The sequence below is a fragment of the Ovis aries genome, chromosome 17 (assembly GCF_016772045.2).
Source record: "Ovis aries strain OAR_USU_Benz2616 breed Rambouillet chromosome 17, ARS-UI_Ramb_v3.0, whole genome shotgun sequence".
Taxonomy (NCBI): Eukaryota; Metazoa; Chordata; class Mammalia; order Artiodactyla; family Bovidae; genus Ovis; species Ovis aries.
The window spans coordinates 29,903,627-29,923,894 of record NC_056070.1 but is presented as its reverse complement, the minus strand read 5'-3'; the positions used below and the strand labels follow the sequence as shown (position 1 = coordinate 29,923,894).

The 20,268-nt window shown below is 40.2% G+C and overlaps 2 protein-coding genes and 1 pseudogene across 8 annotated transcripts in view; all 3 read left to right on the top strand.

Moving 5' to 3' along the window:
- ABHD18 (abhydrolase domain containing 18) overlaps positions 1-4,146 on the top strand; it is a 43,365-nt gene extending 39,219 nt beyond the window's left edge. For 6 of the 7 annotated variants that reach the window (XM_060401027.1, XM_060401029.1, XM_060401026.1 and 3 more), the window contains 2 exons: positions 56-218; positions 3,052-4,146. In XM_060401027.1, the coding sequence (XP_060257010.1) occupies positions 56-218; positions 3,052-3,103 (215 nt within the window). In that variant the 3' untranslated portion in view covers positions 3,104-4,146. Of the gene's footprint in view, positions 1-55 lie in introns of all 7 variants that reach the window. The other variant, XM_060401031.1, reaches the window with a different exon arrangement.
- A 9,692-nt stretch (positions 4,147-13,838) lies between these two features.
- Positions 13,839-14,017, top strand: LOC114108897 (U2 spliceosomal RNA; annotated as a pseudogene).
- A 426-nt stretch (positions 14,018-14,443) lies between these two features.
- Positions 14,444-15,347, top strand: LOC114118838 (ferritin heavy chain-like). Its single transcript, XM_042234347.2, has one exon. It carries the CDS (start codon positions 14,661-14,663, stop codon positions 15,204-15,206), a length of 546 nt encoding a protein of 181 aa, XP_042090281.1. The 5' UTR covers positions 14,444-14,660; the 3' UTR covers positions 15,207-15,347.
- The last annotated feature ends 4,921 nt before the right edge of the window (positions 15,348-20,268 follow it).

The following is a 20,268-nucleotide window of genomic DNA, read 5'->3' as shown; positions in this document are numbered from 1 at the left end:
TATTTAGAGCTTCTTCAAAGTATATATGTTTCATCTTAAAAAATCCTGTACCTAGTTCCAGTTGACCCAAGCCTCATCATAGTGGTTCAAGCCAAAGAAGATGCCTATATTCCACGAACAGGAGTTCGAAGTCTACAAGAAATTTGGCCTGGTTGTGAAATCCGATATCTAGAAGGGGGTCATATTAGTGCTTATCTTTTTAAACAAGGACTCTTCAGGTAAGATGATTGGTCTGACTGGTGTCTGTTACTTGTTGTTTGTTTGGGGGATTTTTTTTTTCTCAATAAATATTAAAAAATTGATATTTGTCTTATAGATTTTAGTCCTCTTATTTCCTTCCTGCTTCTCTCAATTCTCACATTGTGATACTCTTTCCTACCTTGTCTTGTTTTCTTTTCCTCCTAGAGAACTAGGAAATAGCATATGTTAGGTGTTTTTATTGTGTGGTTTTACCCTCTTCAAATATTAATAGCCAGATATTTTAGAGTGCAGGGAGGAGCTACTAGGGTTTGTAAAACTTGCTTTGACTCATCGTGAATTTTTCACTCCACTCTGATGTTCTCTCAGAATGACCTGAGCATCCCGTGGAATAATCTAGCAGTGTGTTCCAGCAGCCAGTAAATATTGAACCTTAAATGAGAAATTAAATACTGATCTTATTGTTAATAATCTTGAATTAATCCATATTTGTTAGAACTTAAAAAAGCTTTCCTGCAATGCGGGAGACTTGGGTTCAATCCCTGGGTTGGGAAGATCCCCTGGAGAGGGGAAAGGCTACCCGCTCCAGTATTCTGGCCTGGAGAATTCCATGGACTATAAAGTCCATGGGGTCCCAAAGAGTTGGACATGACTGAGCAACTTTCACTCACTCACTCACAAGAACTTTTATGCTATTATTCTAGTTTTTTGATATGCCAGTTTTTTTCTACTTCTGTTCATTTGATTGTTAACAGTTATTACTGGGATATTTATCATTAATGGTTAAATCAGTTCACATCAAGGGGTTAGACCAGTGCCCTGTGCAGTGTTCCAAAACTGCCAACTGGACAGTCATATCATGTTGGTATGTTTGACATGTTATTAGCTCTTTTTTAATCTAAGAAATAACTATCTGTATGTTGTTGCTTATGTAGTTCGATGTAGAGATGTCACCTTCTTGAGGTACAGATTAATTCTTCAAGTCTGTAATGTCCTCAAGAATGTAACACTTTTTTTTTATAGTATGATCTTTAAAAAAAAAAAAAAACTCATTTGTAAAGCAGTGAGTTAGTCAGTGAGTGAGCAGACTATTTACCGAACACTCAAGTGACCCTCTGGCACAGCAAAACTAAAACAAAAGCAAACAAAAATTGTGTGTAGGGAAGGTTGCTAGGGTTGCCCAAGAAGAGTCTAAAGTTCTGTTACATGTGAATGCAGGGAACGCACATGCTTGCTTTAGTAAATCGTTATCAAATTTATTTTATTACTCTTTTGTGTATCTATGTGGGAATATGACTGAGAGGCATTAAGAAGAATAGATGTGATCAAAGTCAGCTATAAAAACTCCTCAGTGCTCACTTGAAGGCTTCATTTGAGAAAGAAATAAATGTTAGTTATCAGTATGTGCCAGGTACTAGAGCGATTTCTTCTGATGTTACTTTTAATATCCCCCTTTTATACAGAAATACAGGGAACAAAAAAGATTAAATAACTTGTTCAGGAGGAATAAATACTAAGCTATTGGACTTATACTCCCCACTAGTCACTTTAAAACCTAACGAAGTTTAGATGACACTGGAATAGCAGAACTTTACGAATTCACCCTTATCACTCATCAGATTTAAAAGTAAAACAAGCCAGTCCTTTGTGTGCTGTAAGAATTTGGGTTAAGTTGTTTGGATTGATAGTACAAATGAGTAAGACACTATTCAAATGATTTAAAATGCATATGTACACCTTTACTAACCCTTCTCGTACCATGTACAGTAGCCCAGATTGCAACCTCGGGCCTCATTTTATAAATTTTTGAGCCAAATATTTTTGAGCCACACAAGAATGGTACAAAACTTTTTCTTTCCAACAAACTGGAAATCACGGTCCATAGCAGGTGTCAGTTTTAAAGTTAATCTTAATATCTTTTTAAGGATGTGGGGAAATGCTTAGTCAAACAAGTACAATATAGGATTAATATTAATATGATCTCAATTATTTATTTAAAATTTTTTTTTTTAGTTATTTGGCTATTTGTCAGGTCTTACTTGTGGCATGTGGAATCTAGTTCCCTGACCAGAGATCAAACCCTGTCCCACTTCATTGGGAGCGTGGACACTTAACCACCAGATCACCAGGGAAGTTCCTCAGTTATTATTTAAACTGGGTAAAAATACAGACATGAGCATTAAAAAAAAAAAAAAAGCCTGTAGGAAAAGATTAAACATAGATACCTTAGAGTGATGGGATTATGACTTTTTTCTCTTTTTCTGAATTTTATACAATGAAAATGTATTTGACAATAGGAAAAAAGCCAAAATAAGCCTAACAAATAATATCTTATGAACTTGGGCCGGCTCAATGTGACTATTTCTCTCCAATTAAAATATTAAAAGTTAAGTTAATGTAGGGAACTAAGGCTTTTGAGTTCATTTGCTATATCATAATCTATGAAACAGATTGAATATGACACTTGAAAAGTTACAAAGCCAGTTAATTTTCAACAAGTAGAAAGAATAGAAAGAACCAGTTCCTTTTCACTTTATCATTTCATATTTTATTCATATAAATACTATAAATTTTAAGGCACAAAAAAAGTGCTTCTCAAGAAAAGATGGCTTTTATCAACCTTGAGTTTATAAACCATCAGTTTCTGAACCATCAGTTGGAAGCACACCATCAGTTGGAAGTTTTCCAGTAGTGGGGAATTACATGGATCCAGACACCCTCATAAACCTGCCTGTTTGGAGACAAGGTCAGGTTGCAAGCCACAGGGTATTTGGAAATAACTTATAGTAAAAGCATTGTCTGTCCCCCTTTTTTGCCAATTACTTGTAGTTTCTCTTTCATGTTTAATTTTAGGCGAGCCATCTACGATGCATTTGAACGCTTCCTCCATAAATACGCTAACTAATGGGATCACTCTATGTAGCAAGTGGAGCCATCATGTTTCTCACAAAAGGAGCTTCATCGTTTGATGATGTGAAGAACAAGCAGACAGCACTATATACTCTACCCGCTGTCAATTGAGCCTGGAATTCAGTATTACAAATCAGTCAGCTATTATCTTTAAATACATTTGAATAATTGTAAACTAACATTTGGATGAAATAATGTTGAATATTTTGTTAGTTTGTGGGAGTCCTATAAAAATCAATATCTAGTCTGTTATTTATGAAAAATTTACATTTTTATTATGAATAATTTATTAATTTAAAATAAAGGTATTCATAGAAACCCTTTTGGTTTTTAAAGAACTGCTAAATCAAACTTCGTTTGTAATATGTCAGCCTGTGTTGTATATATTCCCTTACATGGTATTTCTATTATTGACTTGGTTTGAGAAACATGTTTCGTCTATGGATCCATAGTGAATTTATAATCCTATTTTCAATATTAATTTTCTGCCATGGATAACTGTGTAAAATCAGTGTTAATGTTAACTTTGAATTCTAAGAAATCCTGATTGCTTTGTATTTAAGTGCTTTTAATAATTGAATGTGAGAATGAAGATAAGATGCATAAGACTTTAAAACTTTGCCAAATATTAGGTTAGGAAAAAAAATGCCAAACATATTTCCCCTACTTGAAAAGTATCAATTCATGGAAAATGAAAATGAACACAGACCTATTGCATTAATTGATAATAATTTCTAAATATTTTCTTGTATACATACTCAGAGTTTGCTAAACATCTAACTGTAAGCCAGATACTTAAACAGCTTTGTCTTTTTAATTTCAGAAATTAATGGCCACTTATAAAACTTATTTGTCCACATAAACTTCATTTTATAGAAAAGATATAACAACTAGTAACTTTTTAACCTTTTTAAAAAGAAGTATTATATGGTTACACTTGGTGCTTTCTTTTTATATTAAACTTCTGAAGCCAAGAGCTAAAATGTTTTTTAAAAGCAGAAAATATTTTGGATTTGGAATAAATGTATTTGAGTTGCATTTGTTTGAAGTGTGTGTTGTCTGTGGGTTACTTTATTATAAGTAGTCCTACTCTCGTAAGGATATTTGAATTATAAGGTGCTTTTGCAGCCTTTTAAAAGGAGATTTTATTTGTCCTTATAATGCCTCCATCACCTTAATCTCTAAAAACTATTTTTAAATGATAATGTGAAGTAACCAGTGGCATACAATGTTGTAGATTCTGTAAAACTGCTTTGACATAATGAACAAACATGGTTTGAGCTATAAAATTTTACATGTTTAGATTAGAACCTTTTCACTGACAGTATAAAATTACTAAAGTTCTCCAACAAAATACTCTTTAAAGATAAACTTGTTAACTGAAATACAAGTATTTTCTTATGTATTTAGTGAGGTGATTGAATGCTTTCTAAGCAATGGCTTGAGCAAACCCAGTACGTTATTTTTCACATAAATATTTCCTATCAGCAATAATGTACATAATAATATATGTAACTTTCTATTTGTAAAAGAATAAAATTCATTTCATTTTAATAAACTCTTAGGCATAACTAATTTCTCCCAAATAAATGTGAAAAAAGGTATTTTAAAAAATTTCTTCTCTTAGTCAGATGTTTTAAGAATATATCCACACAACTACCTAAAGAAATGTTGTCTCATTTTTAAGATTGGGTACCTAACTTGCTAGAAATTCATTTAGCCCACAGCTGCAAACTGACAGTCAGTTCAGGCCAGCTTGGCCCACAGTTGTTTTATTCAGTGTGCATAAAAAGTTTTGAATTCAGAAAGTCTTTATATTGGGTATGCAGTCCCCCGTTTGCCATAGTCCACCAGATTCCAGGCTCTTAAATGAGACTACTTCACTACTTTGTGTTTCCCACTTGGCCCTGAAGACATCTGAGCTTGAGACCTCGGTTTAGATCTGTGGTTTAAAAAAGTTTCTGAATTTCATGATTTGATAAAACTGTAAGTACTGTTGAATCATTTTAGTATATGCATTTTTAGATTGTGTCTTATGAATGTAAATTTTAATGTGGTGCTTTCTTTTGTAAAGATCATTGAATTATTAACTCTGTAACTGAAATTTTAAAATCATTTCCAAATATTTTATATTCACAATAAAAGCCTATTTAAAAAATTACTTATGTTCAAGAGGTTTTATTCTAAATATAGAAAACCCATGTCACATTTGATTAACATGGCCTAATTTGGGACTTCTCTGGCAGTCCAGTGGTTTAAGACTCTGCACTTCCACTGCAGGGGTCATAGGTCTCATCTCTGCCTGGGGAACTAAGATCCCACACGCTGTGTGGCACAGCCAAAAAAAAAAGTCTTTAAAGAACATTTACAATAAAAGTAGAAGGGACAAGAATTAACAACCTCCCCCCATAATTATTTAAGTTAAAAAATAATATAAAAATAAAACTAGCTTAACTGCTGCTCTAAGGAAATGGCAATCTACTCCAGTATTCTTGCTGGAGAATCCCCATGGACAGAGGAGCCTGTTGGGCAGTCCATGGGGTCGCAAAGAGTTGGACACGACTGAGTGACTAAGCATGGAAGAACTGATCAAAGAGTTAAGTTGTTTAGTGGAATCTGCTCCTAAAAATATTTTAGAACTGTTATGACTAGACCATGCATTGTCCTGTAGGTTAGGTTAAGGGTTTTGGTATTCGTGCAAAGCTACAGAAAGCCATGAAGGGTTTTCTTCAGGTGGGGATGAAGTGGGGGAGACATGAAGTTGGTGAAGATTAAATATATGATTTCATGTGTTTTAAGAAATTCACTGTGGCTGCATTGAAAAGAACTAGTTGTAGGAGACTGGCAGTCCTTGCAGAGATAAGCTAGAAGGCTATTAAAGTGGCCCAGGTGAAGAATGATTATAGCTAAGATTATGATAGCAGTGGGTGGATACAGAGAGCTGGATGGATTTCGGATGATGGATTGGTGATGAGTTGGAATGAAGTATAAGGGAGTGGTATGAGGTATAAGCCTTTCAAAGAGAACCCTGGAAGGAGACCAGTGTCAGGGAAAGCATCTAGAATCTAGTCTGGCATATACAGATTATTGATGTCTAAAAAATAGATAGTAGGATATATAAATCAGAGACTCAGAGCAAAGAATTGGACAGAAGGGGGAAAAAAAAAAAGACATGGAATCACCAGTGTTTGTAGGGTAACTGATATCATAGGTATGGTTAGGAGCCTGGTGGGCTGTGGTCCATGGGTTCCCTAAGAGTCAGACACAACTGAGCGACTTCACTTTTACTTTTCACTTTCATGCATTGGAGAAGGAAATGGCAACCCACTCCAGTGTGCTTGCCTGGAGAATCCCAGGGACGGGGAAGCCTGGTGGGCTGCCTTCTATGCGGTCACACAGAGTCAGACACGACTGAAGCCATTTAGCAGCAGGGAAGAAAAAGGACAACGGTTCTCTTTTTCATCTTAGGAACCCTTTATACATTTAAGACATGAAGGCCCTAGGGAGTTTTCAGTTATGTGGATTACAGTTATCAATATTATCACTTTACAAATTGAAACTAAGAAATATTTTAAAATATTTATTAATTTTAAAATAATAAAGCAATACATGTTGTATTAGATTTCTAGGGTCGCTGTGAGAAATGTAACACAAATTGACTGGCCTTAACCAAAAGAAGGAGAAGGCAATGGCAACCCACTCCAGTACTCTTGCCTGGAAAATCCCATGGACGGCGGAGCCTGGTAGGCTGCAGTCCATGGGGTTGCGAAGAGTCGGATCCGACTGAAGCGACTTAGCAGCAGCAACAGCAACCAACAGAAATTCTCTCCCAGTTCTGGAGGTTAGAAGGCCAAAGTCAAGGTGTCCATAGGTCCGTGCTCCCTCTGAAGTTTACAGTGAAAGATCTTCTACATGCCCCGCTCTGAGTTCCTGGTCAAGTGAAGTGAAGCGAAGTCGCTCAGTCGTGTCCGACTGTTTGCGACCCCGTGGACGGCAGCCTACCAGGCTCCTCCGTCCGTGGGATTCTCCAGGCAAGAACACTGGAATGGGTTGCCATTTCCTTCTCCAAGGGATCTTCCTGATCCAGGGACTGAACCCAGGTCTCCCGCATTGCAGGCAGACGCCTTAACCTCTGAGCCACCAGGGAAGCCCCTGGTGGTTGAGGACAATTTGTAGCATTCCTTGGCCTGTAGATGCATGATTCCAATTTCTGCCTCCTTCCTCACATGGCATTCTCATTTCTGTGTCCAAATTACCCTCTTCTTAGAAGGACATCAGTCATTGGATTAGGACCCAGTCTAATCCAGTATGATCTGATTTTAACTTGATTACATCTGCAAAGATCTATTTCCTAAGATCATATTCAAGGTACTGGAGGTTAAGACTTGAACTTATCTTGGGACTTCCTTAGTGACCTAATGGTTAAGAATCTGCCTTATAATTCAGAGGACACAGGTTTGATCCCTGGTCGGGGAAGTAAGATCCCACATATCACAGAGCAGCTGAACCTGTGTGTCACAAGTAGAGAGTCCATGAAAGTGAAGGTCGCTCAGTTGTATCTCTTTGGACTCTATGGACTATATATATATATACAGTCCATGGAATTCTCTAGGCCAGAATACTAGAATGGGTAGCCTTTCCCTTCTCCAGGGGATCTTTCCAACCCAGGCACTGAACCCAGGTCTCCCACATTGCAGGCGGATTCTTTACCAGCTGAGCCACAAGGGAAGCTATGAGAGAGTCCGTGCACCCCAACAAAAGATCTCACATGACATAATGAAGAGCCCACAAGCTGCAACTAAGACCAGATGCAGTCAAATGTTAATAAATACTTTTAAAGACCGGACCACCCATGAATGTTAACATAACAATTTTAATAAAAAGTAACTTGTTTTCCAATACCCCCAAAAAATATTTTTAGTGAGTAGTGTAGCATTGTTTTAGTCTTGTGAAACTTTTAAATATCTAACTTTACAGAAGACAGCTTGACTGCCATATCTGCTTCTGCATTTGATCTGTTCTGAAAGGTTAAAAGGGTGTGAAGAAAATCTGGTTGGAAGAAGGAAAAGTGTTTTCCTTTTTAGACAATTGAGGATATTCCTCCTTGATACTACACCCAAATACCACAAGTGATAGTTTCTTAAACAATGCAATGTGTTTTCTCAAACCATAGTAACTTTTCATTCTCTGATTCATTAAATACCATTGTTTTCTATCCTGGAAGAGAAAAAGGACATTAGTGGGAAACGTGCTGAAATCTGAATAAAGTCTATAATTTAGTTAATAGTGTTTTGCCAGTGTTTCTTAGTTTTGACAAATGAACCATAGTTACATTAAAATTTTAGGTGTAGCTCAAAGAAAGTCATTTGGGAAATCTTGCTACTTCCTTTCAGTTCAGTTCATTTCAGTCACTCAGTTGTGTCAGGCTCTTTGCGACCCCATGGACTGCAGCACACCAGGCCTCCATGTCCCATCACCAACTCCCGAAGTTTACCCAAACTCATGTCCGTTGAGTCGGTGATGCCATCCAACCATGTCATCCTCTGTCATCCCCTTCTCCTCCTGCCCTCAATCTTTCCCAGCATCAGGGTCTTTTCAAATGAGTCAGCTCTTCATATCAGGTGGCCAAAGTATTGGAGTTTCAGCTTCAACATCAGTCCTTCCAATGAACACTCAGGACTGATCTCCTTTAGGATGGACTGGTTGGATCTCCTTGCAATTCAAGGGACTCTCAAGAGTCTTCTCCAACACCACAGTTCAAAAGCATCAATTCTTCGGTGCTCAGCTTTCTTTATAGTCCAATTCTCACATCCATACATGACTACTGGTAAAACCATAGCCTTGACTAGATGGACCTTTGTTGGCAAAGTAATGTCTCTGCTTTTTAATATGCTTTCTAGGTTGGTCATAACTTTCCATCCAAACAGTAATCGTCTTAATTTCATGGCTACAGTCACCAACTGCAGTGATTTTGGAGCCCCCAAAAATAAAGTCTGACACTGTTTCCACTGTTTCCCATCTATTTCCCATGAAGTGATGGGACCAGATGCCATGATCTTCATTTTCTGAATGTTGAGCTTTAAGACAACTTTTTCACTCTCCTCTTTCACTTTTATCAAGAGGCTCTTTAGTTCTTCTTCACTTTCCGGTGTCATCTGCATATCTGAGGTTATTGATATTTCTCCCGGCAATCTTGATTCCAGCTTGTGCTTCCTCCAGCCCAGTGTTTCTCATGATGTACTCTGCATATAAGTTAAATAAGCAGGGTGACAATATACAGCCTTGCCATACTCCTTTTCCTATTTGGAACCAGTCTGTTGTTCCATGTCCAGTTCTGTTGCTTCCTGACCTGCATACAGATTTCTCAAGAGGCAGGTCAGGTGGTCTGGTATTCCCATCTCTTTCAGAATTTTCCACAGTTTGTGGTGATCCACACAGTCAAAGGCTTTGGTATAACACTTCAATAAATTTCAAGTTGTTTTACACTAAAAAAGTTTCTTTAAAATGGATGCTCATGTTAACACATTTATTAATGTTTTGCAATTTTAAGAATATTTTCACTTATCTTGGTATATCATAACAAATGAGTTGACAATAATGGCTAGAATTACTATGTCCACTTTAGTGTGTTAGTCTCTCAGTCATGTCTGATTCTTTGCAATCTCATAGACTGTAGCCCACCACGCTCCTCTGTCCATGGGGATTTTCCAGGCAAGAATACAGGAGTGGGTTGCCATTTCCTTCTCCAGGGAATCTTCCTGATTGAGGAGACCCCATGGGCTCCCAAATAGTCTTACACAACTGAGCAACTGAACATCAATAAAGATTCTAATCTTTTCTTTCTGTAACCCCCAGAGCTTACTTTTATCTTACCCTTATCTCATTATATTTAAGTACTCAACTGTCTGCCCCACCCTCTCCAAACCCAGCCTGTAAAACAAGCAGGTCTGACTCACTTTTTATGCAGGCATTCCCTGGCATAGTTCAAGGACTACCAGCTGGTCCATTCCAAGTGCAGCGCTCTTTTCCGTGTACCAGATTGTAATTTTAAACCTCAGTTGACCCTTGAAACTCAGGGGTTAAGTTAGAAGCTTTGACCCTTTGCAAAGCAAGAAATCCTTCTATAATTTATAGCCAGCCCCACATTAGGTATGCTGACGCTGCTGCTGCTAAGTCGCTTCAGTCGTGTCCGACTCTGTGCGACCCCATAGATGGCAGCCCACCAGGCTACTCTTTCCATGGGATTTTCCAGGCAAGAGTACTGGAGTGGGGTGCCATTGCCTTCTCCGCACACTAGGTGTACTTGGCTCCAAAGTATTCCTTGCTCAGCATTCCTATATTCTACCAACACTGCTATGGTCCTGCAGTGCTGTGGTGTTTACTCTTTTGAAAGTCCAGGTATTTTTGGACCCAAGCAGTTCAACCGTCTGTTGTTCAAGGATCAACTGTATATTAGATTCATCAGCTGAGGAGAGAGGGAAGTGATGGCCTTGGTGGAAGATCCTGTTCTTTGGTGAGAACTGCCATCTTTTAGGAATACTTTCCCAGGTTCGAGTTAGAAATGAGACATCTAAGGATCGCTCTAAAGATAAAGGAGCACCGAGGAGTAAAGTGAGAAGCATTGAGACAGGGGTAAGACAATAGACACAGTGCTTCCAAGGGTAGCAGCAGATCTTCATCCTGCTTCACCTCCAGCTGCGACCCCAGCACTAGCAGCGGCTCAAGGGCCAGGGAAAGTTTCAGCAAGTCAGTCCGTCTAGCACCTCCAGCTCCCACCCAGCAGCTCCTGTGCCACTTAAGTCTCTCTCGACGCACATGTGCCAAAAGGTGGTGTTCCTGCTTCCCATGCAAACCACCTAAAAGAGATGAAAAAGGAAAAAAAGCAGAGACCTTTCCTGAAACCCCACAAAGTGCGTATAGGGAAGCTGGTGAAGCATGTGACGAAGGATCTTGTCATGGAGATATTCTCCACCTGTGGGAAAATTTAAATGACTGACATGAAGAAAATGCCTGTATGAAGAAAGCATCTCAATCTATCTGCAGGCCACATAGTAGAGTTTGAGAATCAGTCCGTTTGGAGGTAAGAAGGCCCTGAAGCACACGGACAGAGGATACACTGGTGACCAGGGGATCGCCGTCACTGCTACGCTGGCCCCCTGAGCTAGTCTGCCCCCCACCTTCTCCACCCCAGGCAGTGGGGATGCCGCCACTGACCCCCTGGTGGCTCAGTCCCCACTTCCCCCGCCACGCCACAGAAGCCGCCCTAGCTCCAATTCCTCTGGATTAAGCGGAGCCACCCAAGTTCTGCTTCCTGTGATTTATACCCCACACAACTGGTTTTGTCACTTTTCTAGTGAAGAAGGAGAGATCGGAAAGAACTGCTCTCAGAGGCAGGCTTCTAAGGCAGCAGTTGAGACTTTTCCTGTGAAGCCTGAGTTCTGGCTCCAGGAGTGCTGCTGGTTTGGGGTTAGACCTCCAGTTTCCTGGCTAGAAAACTCACACCTTTGCAGATTCTGTGACACAGTCAGTTCAGTGGCAAAGCTAGCGGGGACAAACAGGGCTCCAGGTGACAGTGTGGCCCCTGCCTGTGTGTGTATGCTAAGTCGCCTCAGTTGTGTCCGACTCCTTGCAACCCCATGGATTGTAGGCCGCCAGGCTCCTCTGTCCATGAAATTCTCCAGGCAAGACTACTGGAGTGGGTTACCATGCCCTCCTCCAGTTGCCATGCCATCTTCCAGTCTGGGGGCACATTTTTCCTTTCCATAGATGACCTGGATCCAGACTGGAGGCCTGGTCATACTTTTGCTTGTTATCCTGAGAGATCCTTCAGGAAAAGGAGGGGAGCTTTAGTGCAGCTCTCTTTTCTGTTCGGCCTGGCCCCTGCTGCCCTAGAGTCAAACATCCAAAGAAGAGCCTCCCTCCCTCTGTTACCCCATTAGTTGGTTCTGGTTTTGCCTGTATTCATGCAGTTATACGCACATCTTATAATTCCCTTTCTCTCTCTGAAATTAGTGAACAGGTCGCGAGCCAGCTCTGTAGAGTTCTTATGGACACCTCTGCGGCTGATATACACTGTGGGCCTGTAGGTTACCTTGGCAGCACGTACATTATTTTGGCTTTTATTGTACAATGGGAGAGAGGGACTGGAGGCTGAATTACTAATGGCCAATGATTTAATCAACCATGGCTAAGTGATGAAACTTTCAGAAAAACCCGTAAGCAGTGGGATTTAGAGAGCTCTGAGTTGGTGAACACATCAAAGTGCTATGAAGAGGAGGGTGGGTGTGACATGCTGGGAGAGAGCAGGGAAACTCAGTCCCTCCTCCCCCATACTTTGCCCCGTGCATCTCTTTCATCTGGCTGTTGCAGAGTTGTATCTTTCATGATAAATTAATAAATGTAAACAAAGTATTTCCCTGAGTTGTATGAGCCATTCGAATGAATTATCAAACCTAAAGAGGAGGATGTGGGAACCTCTGATTTATAATTGGCTGGGCAAAAGTGTTGGTGGCCCGAGTACCCTGTTTGTTGCTGCCGCCTAAAGTGAGGGCAGGAGAGTTTGGGGGAGAATGAATACATGTATGTGTATGGTTGAGCCCCTTTGCTATCCACCTGAAACTATCACAGCATTGTTAACCGACCATGCACCAATGCAAAATAAAAAGTTTAACTAAAAAAAAAGAAAAAAATGATAAAAACTAAAGTGAGGGCAGACTTATGGGACTGGGTGTTTTAACTTCTGAAGTAGTTCATGTCAGAACTGAACTGAATTCTTGGACACCCAGGTGGTGTAGGAGAGTCAGGAAATAGAATTGATGGGTGGTGTCAGAAAACATTCCAGATCTACATCAAAATCTGTTCCAAACAGTCATCTGTAAATGCTGTTCCGTAACAAGATTTTACATATTTCGACTTTAAAAGCAACTTTTCATGCAGATATGTGCTGCCAAACAACGGATATCCATTTAAGGCAAATGCTTTTAATTAAACATATTCATCATCCTTTGGAAACCATTTATAGCATTTGATTAGATTCTACTCTCTGGATATCTGCCTTTTAGCAATAGTACAAAGTGGTGAAAGCACCACATATGGTCTCTGTCACAAGTACTCAACTCTACCATTGTAATGCAAAGGCATCCACAGACAGTACATAAATGAATGAGCATGCTGCATCCCAATAAAACTTATTTATGGGACTGGAATTTAAATTTCATATAGTTTTTATGTACCATGAAAACTTCTTCCTTTTACTTTTTAATACTAAAAGATATAATAACAAGTTAAGGGGAAAATTAAGATTCAGGCCTTTAGGCTGAAAGATTTGGTTAGAAAAGGTGTTGAGGCCAGAAGGAGCTAGATTTTTATTCTGAAAAGCTGCTCAAATATACAATTGACTTTATGGCTTTGGTTTTCTTGGAGGGGGAACCTCGACAAGATGTCTAAGGTCCAACATTTTTAAAGCTTGCATCAAATATATTCTAGACTTCTAAATTTTGTGCAATATGCTATTATTACATTGCTGCTGCTGCTGCTAAGTTGCTTCAGTCGTGTCCGACTCTCTGCGACCCCATAATGTCAGCCCATGAGGCTCCCCCCGTCCCTGGGATTCTCCAGGCAAGAACACTGGAGTGGGTTGCCATTTCCTTCTCCATTATTACATTGATGGAGGTCAAATTCCAAGCTAATAGCTATTGACCCCAGCCATTATCATATGTAAAAGTGAATTTATGGCTTCTCAGCCTTCTGGCTAAGATCAAGTGTAGTATGTTTTTATCAGTTTAATATCTGATACATCCTCTATCCGAGAACAGTATATTAAATGGATTTTTGAAGCAGAGAGTTGAAATAGGAACTTGCTCTGTTCACGACCTGATACTGCAGTACTTTCAGAAACAGTGCACCCCCCTCAGGGACAATTTTTGAAGTACGAAAAGGCAGAAGCTGGCCCTTTCCTGTCCTGGAGTGGGGTTTTCATTGTAAGCTGTCTGCAAGTTAGCTCAGGAATTTGATTTTCTCAGGTTTTCCTGCATTACTTGTAAGCGTTCCTGACAGTTGCTGGAAGACAAGCAAATAACTGAGTCTGGTAGGGGTGGGGGGTTGGGTGGGGGGAGGGAGAGTAAAGTGAATAAGGAAAAGTAGTTCAAAAGTTAGGCTTATTAAGTCTAGATCTAATATACAACATGATGACTACAGTTCTTAATATTGTATCAAGGACTTCCCTGGTGATTCGGTGCCTAAGACTCGGCTTTCAAAGCAGGGGCCCCTGGTTCAATCCCTGGTCCCATACGCCACAACTAAGAGTTCCCATGCTGCAACTGAAATTCCTGCATGGACAGTCTTCGTGGAGAGTTGCCGGGGTTTCCGGCGCCAACGGTGCTTGAAGGGAACCCGGTAGCTCCTCCCATGCTTGCTCGTCCCCGCCCCGGCCGGGCCACGCAGAGCCAGCCCTCCTCACCACCTGACAGCGCCCTCCTACCGACCCAAGGTCCCCGCCGCTGCTCCAGTGCCGCACAGCTGCCTTCACCACCGCCTCTTCTCAGCCGCCTGCGATGACGACCGCATCCCCGTCGCAGATGCGCCAGAACTACCACCAGGACTCGGAGGCCGCCATCAACCGCCAGATCAACCTGGGACTCTACGCCTCCTATGTCTACCTGTCCGTGTCATACTATCTTGACCGCGGTGATGTGGCTTTGAAGAACTTTGCCAAATACTTTCTTCACCCATCTCATGAAGAGAGGGAATATGCTGAGAAACTGATGAAGCTGCAGAACCGACGAGGTGGCCGAATCTTCCTTCAGGATAGCAAGAAACCAGACCGTGATGACTGGGAGAATGGGCTGAAAGCAATGGAATGTGCCCCGTGCTTGGAAAGAAGTGTGAATCAGTCACTACTGGAACTGCACAAACTGGCCACTGAAAAAAATGACCCCCATCTATGTGATTTCATTGAGATTCATTACCTGAACGAGCAGGTGGAAGCCATCAAAGAATTTGGTGACCACAAAACCAATCTGTGCAAGATCTGGGCCCCTGGATCTGGCATGGCAGAGTACCTCTCTGACAAGCACACCCTGCGACACAGTGAGAGCTAACCCTCAGGCTGGCTTCCCGTAGCCACAGGGGTGACTTCCCTGGTCACCAAGGCAGTACATGCATATTTGGGTTATATTCATCTTTTCTATAAGTTGTACCAAAACATCTACTTAAGTTCTTTAATACTATTCCTTCAAATAAACTTAGTACCAAAACAAACAAACAAAAAATCCTGCTTGCCACAACTAAGACTTGGCACAGCCAAAAATATAAATGGATATTTTTTAAAAAAAACAATACTATCAAATACTGGAAATTTGCTAAAAGCATAAATTTTAAGTGCTATCATCATAAAAAATATATGGTAACTATGTGAGGAAAAACTATATTAATTAGCTTGACTGAAGTGTCATTTTGCTATGCTTATGTATATCAAACCATCATACTATATTCGTTAAATACGTACAATTTTATCTTTAAAAAAATCCAAAGATCCAAAAAAAAGGAACAAAAAAGAGGGAAAAAATGTAAAAGCCAGTCAGTATTCTGTAATAACCCACATGGGAAAAGAATCTAAGAATAAGTGTAACTGAATCACTTTGCTGAATACCTGAAACTAACACAACACTGTAAATGAACTATACTCTAATATAAAATAAAAAATTAAAATTTTAAAATGTAAAACTACTCTTATACTGCACCTGTAATGAAGTAAGTGGTGGACAGGATTTGATCCAGAGGTTACAGTTAGCCAAGTCCTGATCAAGATAATCCTTAAATCCCTTCTGTATGGGCAAATTTTAAAAAAAATTATATATTTATTTATTTTTGGTTTGCACTGAGTCTTCTTTGCTTTGTGCAGGCTTTCTCCAGTTACAGCATGGGCTTCTCACTTCTGCAGCTTCTCTTGTTACAGAGCACAGATTCTAGACACATGGGCTTCAGAAGTCACAGCATGCAGGCTCAGTAGTTGTGGGCACACAGGCTTAGTTGCTCCACAGCATGTGGAATCTTCCCTGACTAGGAATTGAACCCATGTCCCCTGCATTGGCAGGCAGATTCTTATCCACTGTATTACCAGGGAAGTCCTCAATAGGCAAATTTTGATGGAAAGACAGGTTTGGTCATCGTAGACTCAAGAGCAATGGAGAGTAAGAGTTAGGAGGTATCTTCATGCCTGTGTACTTTATGGTGGACAGATATGTTCACAACTTTGAGATGTTCAAATTCAAAACTACTCTCATTGCAAGAAATACTAGTAGGAATTCCCTGGTTGGTGGTTAGGACTCTGGACTGCCACTGCAGGAGACACAGGTTCTATCCCCTACCTGCCCCATGGCATACCCCTCCCCTGCACCCCAGCACCCCCAAAACCAAACTAACGCTGCTATGAACATTTGGTTCATGTCTTTTGGTGCACCAGTTTCTGTTGGGTATATACATAGGAGTAAAATGCCTGGGTCAGAGATATGTTCATGTTCAACCATACTACGTACTGGCAAACAGATTTCCAAAATGGTTGTGCTAATTTATATTACTACTGTATAAAAGTTCTCATTAATCCCCATCTTCATCAATAATTTTGAAACTATCAGACCTTTTTGTAGCCACACTGATGGGTTATAGTGGTTTTAACTTGTATTTTCCTGACTTCTTTTTCTGCCATGCCACAAAGCTCTTATCTTAGTTCTCCAACCAGGGATCAACCAGTGACCCCTGCAGTGGAAATCGGGAGTCCTAGCCACTAAATTGCCTGGGAATTCCCATGCTTTCCCCTAATTTCTAAAGAGGTTGAACCTGATTTTCACGTTTATTCCTCACATTTTGATTCTCTCTGATTTTACTCTCGATCAATTCTTAAAAATTTCTCTGACTTAATTACATGCTAAGGATACTAAGAAGATGAGGCAAAGTGTCTATACCCACATTCCTATCTCAACCCCTATCAGTTATTCTAGGGAGAAATTTAGAACTTGATTTTTTTCTTTATCCCTCTTCGAACAGCTATTAGATCAGCAAGTCCTATTTCCAAGATGAATCTTAAGTCACTCTACTGCCATACATACTGCCACAACTTGAATCCAGACCAATGTTTCATTCCTGGACTGCCACAATCACTTTTTTGGCTTTTGCCACGCCCGTCTCCCTTTATTTTCCATATTGCAGCAATTGTTTTCAATGATAGAAACCTTTTGGTGGCTTCCTTTTACTCTGAGAATAAAATTCAAGCCCTACCACTTATAGCTTCCCTGGTGGTTCAGATGGAAAAGAATCCGCTTGCAATGCAGGAGACTTAGGTTCAATCCCTGGATCAGAAAGAGCCCCTGGAAAAGGGAATGGCAATTCATTCTAGTATTCTTGCTGGGAGAATTCCATGGACAGAGGAGCCTGGAAGGCTACAGTCCATGGGTCACAAAGAATCAGACCTGACTGAACAATTAACACTTTGACTTTCACCACCTCTGGAAGCTGCAGGTTTGCCTTAGGCTTTCTCTCCAATCTCTCCAACCCATGCTTTATTGTGTCCTAGCTACAGTCCTCTTACCAGGCCTCAGTAAAAACACGCCCTCTTCACTCATCTTCTTTCAGTCCTTAACACCAAACTTCTTTCATTTTAACAAAATACTTGTCCCAGAGCCTGTTTCTTCTCATCCTTTAATTCTTAGTTAAATTTTACCTTGTTTCCTTCATAACATTTATCAATAATCTGCAATTATTGAGTTTGTTTGCTCTTTGTTAGTTGCCTCTAATAATAATTATTATAATAGTAATAAAACAGGAGGGGAGGAGGGCAGGGCATAGCATTTAAAAGAATGATATAGCCCAAGGACGTGACATAAACTGATTAGAACGAAATAGGTTCAAGAAGGCAGATGAGTCATCTTCCACTAAACCTTGAACTGCAGTATAGGCTCATTGTTACACATAGCAAGCTAAATGAAACATCCACAGGCACTATGACAGTTTAAGGTGGACCATAAATGAAACAGGAGGGAAGGGGGCAGGGCACAACTTTTGAAAAAATAAACCAATTAAAATTAAATGGTGAACACAACATAAACCAATTAAAATTAAATGATGCTGAAGCTGAAGCTCCAATAATTTGGCCACCTAATGCAAAGAAGTAACTCATTGGAAAAGACCCTGGTGCTGGGAAAGACTGAAGGTAGGTGGAGAAGGGGATGACAGAGGATGAGATGGTTGGATGGCATCACCAACTTGATGGACAGGAGTTTGAGCAAGCTCCGGGAGATGGTGAAGGACAGGGGCGCCTGGTGTGCATGGGGTTGCAAAAAGTCAGACACAACTGAGTGACAGAACAACAACAACTGTTAGGAAGTGGCAGAGCTGCTATTTGAACCCAGGTGACTGAACAACGACAATCTTGTTATGGGCTTCCCAGCGGTACTAGCTGTAAAGAAACCGCCTGGCTATTTGAACACAGATGACTCAACAACAATAATCTAGTTATGGGCTTCCCAGGGGTACTAGCTGTAAAGAAACCACCTGCCAATACAGGAGTTGGAGGAGACACAAGTTCAATCCCTGGGTTGAGAAGATCCCCTGGAAGAGGGCATGGCAAGCCACCGAAGTATTCTTGCCTGGAGAATCCCACGGACAGAGGAGCCTGGAGGGGTTCACGGGGTCACAAATAGTCAGACATGACTGAAACGACTGAGCAGGCAGTCTACTTTCATTTTTACCAGTGCCACTGTCATTTCTTTTTAACTGTAGGTTACAATCTGTATGTACCTATGTCAAGAAATTTAGGGCTTCTTGAAAAAAATTAAAATGGAATAGAATAAATCCTTACTCATTTAGTAAGGATAAGTACTGGTTTTGAAGCTTTTGACTCAATTATATATATATATAGTCACAAGATGTGAAAGCTACTGTACTGTGCATTCTGCCTTTCTGTATAAGTTTCAGAGCTGACCAGTGACCAGGTTCACCAGTGTATTCCCAGGGTCTAGCCCAGCCACTGGATCACAGTAAGTACACAGTGCATATTTATTAACTTACCAATAATAAACTATGGTAAATATTAAAAAGGTGATTAAAAATTTTTCCTTAATTTCTCTACAAAGTTTACTTCTTCTTATGTCAACCACTGATTTGAACTTGAATTTGTGCCAGTATTCATAAAGCTATACTAATATTAAATCTAACTGTTATGAAGAATTCAGAAGGGTTATTAATTTGTTGTATACCCTACTATTTGAAAATCTGTTCTTTGAAAACTGGAACAGAAAAAGGTATGCTTCCTTGAGCTTATACTTTTAAAACATTTTTTAAAAGATTAAATATTACTTAACTATTATTTGTGTTATTTCAAGTTATTGTAAAAGCACAAAGAGTAAATAGTGTGGCAGGAAAGGCAGACAGTTCAGACAGTTGTTAAATGTCAACTCTAGGCATAACTGGCAGAGAGTTTTCAAGCAAGACACTTAAACTTTTGAAAGTTCCCATTTTTGGTTCAGTTCAGTTGCTCAGTCATGTTTGACGCTTTGCAACCCCATGGACTGCAGCACACCAGGCTTCCCTGTCCATCACCAACTCCAGAGCTTGCTCAAACTCATGTCCATTGAGCTGGTGATGCCATCAAACTATCTCATCCTCTGTCGTCACCTCCTCCTGCCTTCAATCTTTCCCAGCTTCAAGATCTTTTACAATGAGTCAGTTCTTCACATCAGGTGGCCAAAGTCTTGGAGCTTCAGGTTCAGCATCAGTTCTTCCAATGAATATTCAGGACTGATTTTCTTTAGGATTGACTGGTTTGATCTCCAAGGGACTCTTAAGAAGTCTTCTCCAACACTATAGTTCAAAAGCATCAATTCTTCAGTGCTCAGCTTTCTTCACAGTCCAACTCTCACATCCATACATGACTACTGGAAAAACCATAGCTTTAACTAGATGGGCCTTTGTCAGCGAAGTAATGTATCTGCTTTTTAATATGTTGTCTAGGTTTGTCATAGTTTTTCTTCCCAGGAGCAAGCATCTCTTAATTTCATGGCTGTAGTCACCATCTGCAGTGATTTTGGAGCCCAAGAAAATAAAGTCTGTCACTGTTTACAGCGTTTCCTCATCTATTTGCCATGAAGTGATGCGGCCGAATGCCAT